Raw genomic sequence first — 7,830 nt, 5'->3', positions numbered from 1 at the left:
GTCAGAGTAATTTAGTTATTGGTAGTCTTCCACCCAGTATGTTCCTCACGTGCACAAACACACCACGCATTTCCTGTGCAAAGCCATTAAGCAATCCGCCTTCCGATGATTCTTTACATGGTGAAATATTGAAAGAAGATGAAATGAGCGAGTAAGGTATACGAATGACAAGTAGAAGGGAGGGGTAAAGGTTTGATGACGAACTGCGTAACAATAATAAGATAATGAGATAAGATGAATAAAGATACGATAATGGCAAAACATCACGTAGTTTAATTAAACTCAGCAGAAAAGTACAAGACAGTCACACTAGATCACTCACCTTAGTTTAATTTGAACTGAAATGTATTGCTGACCATTGTGTTAGTGATATATTAACTGTCTTTATGTTTATGAATTGGCATTCTTTCATAGCAATTTTCTGTTTGGGAAAGGTGGATTTCATTAGCCAGACATTTAACTCCCAGCTTTAACCTAAACTTGACCATGAAGCTATGAGATGAAATAATGCACCTTAATGTTTGAGACTGAATGAAAACCATGTAGAAAAATTAAGAATTAAGACAGTAATACGCAATTGCACATCTTTTTAGTCACAGGAGTTAAAGTGGGTATATCACTGTGTGTTTGCCTGCAGACCATCAACCAACTGCACTATGGAAAAAAGAGAATTTACTAGAACATGTGTAAGTTTCTAGATCACCAGGAATTTACATGTGGCCTACTCATCATTTATGGCACATCAGTATTCATTTTAGCCCAGCTGTGCTTCCAGAAGAGGCAAATTTAGAGTCTGTCTAGTTGTAATAAAGAGTTAGAATAGGCTGAATAAAAACACCACTTTGCAGACAGCCACTTTACACATTAAGTCCAGCTGTCTGCATGCCCCAGTCCATTTACACAAAATACAACGAAAGAAGGTTAAGTCCAAACTGCTGTCTGTGACTTTATGAATTAATTCTGGGGACTATTTCTTGCATTGGGCTGCAGCTCACTCACATGTGCGTCTTTAAGGTAATATTTTTTCGACCTTCAGTTCAGAGAGAACAGAACAAATTTAACTAACGTAGATCGTGGTTAAAACGTTGCTTTCGGATCCTCTTTTTGTCTCGATTTGTCTTGTATAACCGTATGTCTGCAGCGGTTGTCTTGGAACGAGCACGTAGGCTATGAAAAAAATTTCGTTTCGATTACAGAGGCGATGCATCCCGTCTTTCCTCTTTCTCCAATAATCAAATCAGATTTCTCTGTAGAGAAAACCCAGAGACAAATACTTAGATCTATTGTTTTAGCGGAAAAAGCCCGTCTGTATTCTGCTGGCAAACAGCAGTAGCAGCGAGTCTTCGTAGCGGTCTATATTTGGGCACGGAAGTTGGCTACGACGTCATCGCGCTATGCTTGCAGTTAAAAAAAATGGAAAGAACGCAGTGACGTAGGAGCCCTGACGTCTAGTTAACCTTGGCAACAGACGGAACAATACTAGAGCCAGTGTAGATGCAGGGAAATACTGCTATCCCTTATGGAGGCTAATTTTAGACAGGATTTTAAATTAGCTGTGGAATACCACTGCTATAGTGTCTTACAGCAGAAAAAACATGTAGGCCATTTGTGTGCATATAATTCGTGCCACAGATTCAACCAGACAGATAATTGAATTTAAATATCACTCTTTTATTTACATATCTTACAAACATTTATCTTAATCCTCTGTGTAAAAAAATAAATAGAAATTTCATAACTTAAACCAGTAATGTTTTCACAGAAAACTTGATACTAAGATAGACCACTCAGACCATCATGGTTAAGACAAAGCACGTCAGTTTTTAAGTTTTTCCACAATTACTCTCACATTCCATCAACCAGAAAACAAACTGGATCAATAATAACTATTGCTCTGAACACATGCACATCAACACTAACAAGTTGTGTTATCTAGCACCATAAAATCATAATAAACTCATTAAATGTCTAGGTGGTATTAGTTAAAACATGCTTTTTAAACTTGCTACATGGGTGTAATAGGCAAGTATAGATAAAAGGCAAATCAAATCATAAATATGCTTTCTGGTAAAAGTCAATTCCATAGCCCTGTGATCTGCACATCGGTCTTATACATCAAGAAAATATGCTCGATAGAAGTATTGTTTTTGGAAGTCTTTAAAGGGCCAGCAGGGTTGGGGAGCTGAGGGAATCAGAGGACTGGTCGTTGCTGTTGCTTTCTCTCCTGTGGGCGACACCACAAGTGGGGAAGGTCTCTGCCTCTGGGAAGCTAAACACAAAAGAAGACGTGTAGGTGGTGCAGGCTGGTGTGCAGGTCACCACAGGTGTGCACAGGGGCTCAAAGTCACCGTTATTGGCTAAGGCGTGAAGGGGCTCCCAGTCCTGAGTTGTGTAGAGGGAGTTGGACAGGTCAACCTCTGGCACTGACCGCGCTGTCTCCATCTCCGTCTTTGCCATCAGATCCAAGGACTCCTCGAGGACAGAGGAGTCGAGGTCTGTCATCTTGACCGTGCTGCTGGCGATGGTGGCGGTGGAGAGGACGGAGCTACTGCTGGAGAAGATGGAGTTGGAGGTTGAGGTGAAGGTTGGCTGGCTGGAAGTGATAGTGGTTGCCTTTGGGATGGTGGTCTGTGGCTGGGAGGACACCGCGTTGGAGAGGAAGGGGTGGGAAGGAGAAATGGAGGCCACAGAGAAGTCAATGTCCAGCTCTGAAGGGATTTTGCAGATGGGTTGATGGGCAGCCAGAATGAACTCAAGCCTTTCCTTCTCCTTCAGAAGATTAGTAATATCGTTCTGCAGGCTGGACTTCTCATCCTCAAGCTGATCAGTTTCCTGTAAGGGGGAGAGAAATAGAGGAAGTGGCATTAGCTTGGCTGCTTGGATTACACTGTTAGTTGAGGCGAGAAAATCCATTTTGATGAAGGACGGTAAATGTGTGGCATACTTACAGCTTGCAGAGTGTCTGTAAGCTCTCTCCTCCTGTTGCGGCATTTTGCGGCTGCCTGCTTGTTTCTCTCTCTGCGAACTCTTTTCTTCTCTTCCTCCTCAGATGTCACCTGCACAATAACACAAGAAAAGGTTTAAGTCTCCAGATTTGTGATAATGAATACACTGTAACATGGAAGATACTACATGTTATGCAACATTTGAAGTACATGGAGATAGTAATTACCTGATCCATTCTGGCCCTCTTGGTAGAGTTAAGAGCCCTGGATGAGGACCTCATGCCTGGTCTGGAGTACACCGGGCTGGGGCTGGAGCTGTAGGGGGGAGCTCTGTGAGAAGGGGCCACTGAGGAGATCAAAGGCTGGACCATCCACTGCAGATCCGGGCTTGCCGAAATAGCGGTGACAGTGGGGATGAAGGAGGCACTTGATGCTGTCAGGTCGGTGAAATCCTGTGGGTAAAGCAATAGGATCATGAGTACATTTGGTATACTTTCAGGAGGGGGATGCATCATTGCAAGATATAAAAAGCAGGGTGGTTTAAAAATATCCATATGATGTCAACTATGACGTTACACTCTATGGGGTTTCCAGTTGGATGAATGAAGCGCGACTTGCTCTGTGTGCAGCAGGTCAAGGCAATTTATTATTATATTTCAAGAACAACTCAGCATAGGCTATTACTGTTGGTCAGCCAGCTTATATTTATTATTTTAAACCTTATGTTTAAGCTTCATGAGACTAATTTAGCGAAGGCTAGAATGAGCTTTATCTTTTCAAGTTGCATGCAAACAAATAGGCTATTTACATAGCCTATCACCTAGCCTACATTGTAATAAAAGTTGAATAATATTTGACTGGACAAACCTGAGACTGGGGAGATCCCATGCTTGAGTAAGATCCCGCTGGTGACGGGTAGTATCCCAGATTGTCCCCGGACGGGGAAGCGGTGCTGCAGCGTGAGGAATCGCACTCCGTGTTGAAAGCGTTAAACATCATCTTTCCGCAGAAAACCAAGTAGAAAGATTCAAACAACTGTGAACTTGAGATGAGGAAATCCTTTTGTAGGTTTGGGAGAAACTCTTAAATTGCCGCTCCCGATATAATGTCTCTGGTCGTTGTTCTGCTACTGAAAGTTTGACTGCCAACTCTGAGAGCTCGGAGCCCTTTTATAGCCCGAGAAAGGGCCGGCCAAATGACGTCTCAAAGGGGAGCGCCCTTTACCCGACACCGTGGGGAGAAAAACACCAAAACAGTCACATAACAACGCAGAAATAATGTCAACTATTGGTTGTATATTGTTTTAATACACTGACAATTGAATATGCAATGCGAATTTGTGCTGTTTAAAGTTGAAAATTAAGATTTAGAAATAGTTTTAAACTCACCCTGGAGAAATGGAATATTCCAGAAACGGGATCCCCAATACGTAATTTTCCATATATGGTGCATCCTGTAAAAGGGGCGGACCTTTCTGGGAAATACACCATCTGAGATTGGCCGACAGAGACATGACGTTATGTAGACCTGTTAAGACAACAAACACAGAGGCTGTTGTGAAAACTAAAGAACTGGGATAATGGTCAGCTAAAGTACACAGCAAAGTGCAAGGAAAGATCAATTTGAACATGCAGATGAGTCTGTTCTGAACTGAGAGTATCAAACAAACACATCAAAACACACACTGCTGTTTTCAACACTGTCAATTTGAATATTTTCTCAAAATGTCATTATTTATGTTATTATCTAGCCTAGGAGTATTTTCACCTCTATATCAAGATAGCATTTAATGCATTGTTATAGCTTACTAAAGAGGCATAACTTTATGAAAAACTAAAATAGGTTCACACTTTCATTAACAAGTTGTGTTTGGAGAAACTCTTGCACAATCAATCAGGCATGTCACAGAGCTATGTAGCATCAAAGATTCAAAGTGTTTTTTTACACAGTCATACAATATGAGTAGTGAAATACAGGGTAGCTATACTTTCCTTATCTTTCAGGCCATACCTCCACCAGTGTGTTTTGACACTGATCCATCCTACAGGACTAGGCCTAATATCGCAGGCAGAGCTCCAGGGATGTCAAACTGGGGGGTAGAAAGGGGACTTGGGGTGGAAAGGGGACGGAGTACCCAGATCCGTTATGTGAGGAGGGCCCAAAAAGAGGTGATAGAATGAATAGCTGATGCGGGAAAGGGCCCAGAGAGAATGCCTTTCAGAATCTTGTGCCACAACCCTGCAGAGCTCCACCAAGTCAACTACATCCTCCGACTCCACCTGCTCTCACCACGGTCACATGCAACTCTCCAGTGTTGTCCAGCAGCCTACACGCCTGTTTTTCTCCCCTGTCATAGAGTACAAACATAAGGAGGGTTAACACAAATGTAACCAAGTAGTCTTATAAATAACTAAAACATTTTTTTACATTGAAGATAATGGTACAAAGCTACAAAGACCCATAACTAACACATATCTATTCAAATTTTCATTTACTGTACCAGCTCCTTTTTCCCTGTTCTAAAAGGAAAGAAATCCCAGAATGCAAAGCAAGTTTCAAACCTATACAGATTTACACTGCAAACCATAGTTTGCACTCTCAACCTTTCAAATCTTAGATTTAATGTTTTGATATAATCTAACTACCATAGGTAGCTTGCTTTTTAGACTTCTATGCAAAAAAAAAAAAAATGATGTATGTAAATGTAAATCTGTTGGCTATACCTGCCTTTTTTCTAAAACCGTGTGACTCTCTTTCTACCCCTGAACGTGTTTATTAGAATGGGATACAGGAATGTGCATAATTTGTTTGAAATTCAAAACAACTATAAATATATGCCAGGAACAACATTTAAATACACGTCAGATCAGAGGTGATTGCGTGTATTCTGGCCCCAGGCAGTGCTTGTACCTTTTGTGTGCAATCTATCCAAGGTGTGTTTAGTTGCAGAGCAAGCTGATAACCGGTTTATGTGCAGGCCTAGGCCATACTTTTTACACAACAGCAGTTTGCTTTTCTCAGTAGCCTAGTGGCCAGGCGTGATCATATAGCCTAGGTCTTCCCTAAGACTGAGGTAAAGGGAATCCTCATAATTTGCACAACAAGCTATGAATCATGCAGCGTGGACACTGAGCCAACATTCAGACCTTATGTTGCTCTTCAAATTAAGTGTTTAACTTAATTAGGCCTAGGCTACTTTATGAAGTTCTGTAACCAGGTCTTAATAGAAGTAGCACACAAGTCTGAGACCCCAGTAGTGTCAGCAACATCTTGCTGGTAGTTTTTTCTTGACTTAGCATTTATACAAAGTTATGAATGGGCACAAAACATAAACTCTGGCCACAATCGTCATTCATAGGCTACATTCTGCTGCGTTTTTCCCTTTCCTTTGAAATAAATGCCCTTTTTTTTAACAGTGCAGGCTTCAGGCTGGCTCTTTTGGTAACATGACATTAATAAAAGGTATAAAGTGTTGACAATAGTGTTACTGTGGCAAAGTGCATCGCTATAGGTTAAATAGGCTAATTTATGTTTTGTTTCCCGCGCTCGTGTTTTGTTGAACATTCCTGGTTGTCACAGCAACACTCCTCCCCTTCGCGTCAGTGACGTCCTCATTTTGCATAGCAACAACGATCGTTTGTGTTGTGATGACGGATCACTCAAGTAAAATTAAAAAGCCGGTGTTCAGCGTCGTCTGTGCAGAGGCCCCGCACAACACGTCATGACGTTTTTTTGGTTCCAGGAAACAGTGTCAGAGTGAGAGTTCTGTCTGTGCCGGGCCGGGGCTCTCAGCTCTCAGACAGACTCTCTCCATGGTGTCTGCGGAGCAGCGGAATGAAACTAAACACCAAACAACCAGTTTACCTTGTGGATTGTTTGAGTATTTTGTTTGACTGGTTGGCAAAGCAGCAATGCTGACCAAGACTAGACTAGGCTATTTGTTCAAAACAATGTTTTTAGATCTTTAGAGGTAGGCCTAAAAATAGAAGATGGGCATTTTGGTAATTGTTGACCATAATAGCCTAACAATAATAATCTAAAAAAAAATAACATAAGCTACTAAATCAGTTAGTTTACAGCAACACATACAAGGGTTAATGGATGGAATAGCCTAATATTCACAAAACACATAGGTAAAGCATTTTGAAATGTAGCCTAATGTTGGCCTAATTTCATGTGAGTAGCCAAGTGTAGGCAAAATTTCATTTCATTTTAGCCTAAGTACCTAATAGCAGCAGAGGTGTTATTCGCAGGAGCACAGCAGGCTATGAACTTTGAACGCTGACATCACTGAGTCTAAAAATAAACTCCGCCGTTCTGTAGCCCTACACATTCATGCTCAAGTTGCTTTGATGAAAACAAGTCTTTGAGCTGTAGCCTAGCGAGGGGTGTGTGCAGTTATGTCCGACCTTTGAACCCTTCTGTTCTTTAGCCGGCGACTGAATGAGCTCAAGCCGACCACCTAATGATGTGCCAGTAAATAAACCCAAAGGGGGGGCTGTGACTGCCGGGAAGCAGAATGGAGCGGAGCCCTTGTGAGCGGGGAGAGCCCCCCTCTATTCACCAACTATCCCTTTCACTTCAGTGGATCTGTGAGGTCATCTGAAACCTATATATAGCATATCCAGTCTATACAATCCCTTTTCTTATAGGAGCTGAATTAGGCAGTGAGTAGCCTAACGCATAGGCTAATTGGTGCCAATAGCCTACATCGCATCAACACATGTGATTAGTCTGTGTAGGCCAAGTAAAAGGACAACAACTGTGGATACGTTGCATGGATGGTCATCACCAGGAAACCAGTCACCAAATCAAGCAATAATAGAAATGCAGAGGCATAATAGCCTCTCTGAAATAAGCCAGTGTGATGTGAGGCCTACTATGA

General features: G+C 41.8%; 1 protein-coding gene across 1 annotated transcript; it reads right to left on the bottom strand.

Annotated features, from left to right (window-relative positions):
* Positions 1 to 1,650: 1,650 nt before the first annotated feature.
* fosab (v-fos FBJ murine osteosarcoma viral oncogene homolog Ab) lies at positions 1,651 to 4,100 on the bottom strand. Its single transcript, XM_039781662.1, has 4 exons — positions 3,813 to 4,100; positions 3,173 to 3,397; positions 2,949 to 3,056; positions 1,651 to 2,832 (listed from the first exon to the last, which is right to left on the bottom strand). The coding sequence occupies exons 1-4, from the start codon at positions 3,942 to 3,944 to the stop codon at positions 2,158 to 2,160; spliced, it is 1,140 nt and encodes a 379-aa protein (XP_039637596.1). The 5' UTR covers positions 3,945 to 4,100; the 3' UTR covers positions 1,651 to 2,157.
* Positions 4,101 to 7,830: the final 3,730 nt, after the last annotated feature.

The sequence above is a fragment of the Perca fluviatilis genome, chromosome 18 (assembly GCF_010015445.1).
Source record: "Perca fluviatilis chromosome 18, GENO_Pfluv_1.0, whole genome shotgun sequence".
NCBI classification, from domain to species: Eukaryota; Metazoa; Chordata; class Actinopteri; order Perciformes; family Percidae; genus Perca; species Perca fluviatilis.
The sequence above is the reverse complement of the archived record's forward strand: the minus strand, read 5'-3'. Positions and strand labels throughout refer to the sequence as shown.

Bases quoted from the DNA above. Each gene is read 5' to 3' on its own strand.
- fosab (XM_039781662.1), bottom strand. From the start codon at position 3,944: ATGATGTTTAACGCTTTCAACACGGAGTGCGATTCCTCACGCTGCAGC. The intron at 3,398-3,812 runs GTTTGTCCAGTC...CTTTACCCACAG, and splicing joins TGGGATCTCCCCAGTCTCAG to GATTTCACCGACCTGACAGC. The intron at 3,057-3,172 runs GTAATTACTATC...GTTATTGTGCAG, and splicing joins AGAGGGCCAGAATGGATCAG to GTGACATCTGAGGAGGAAGA.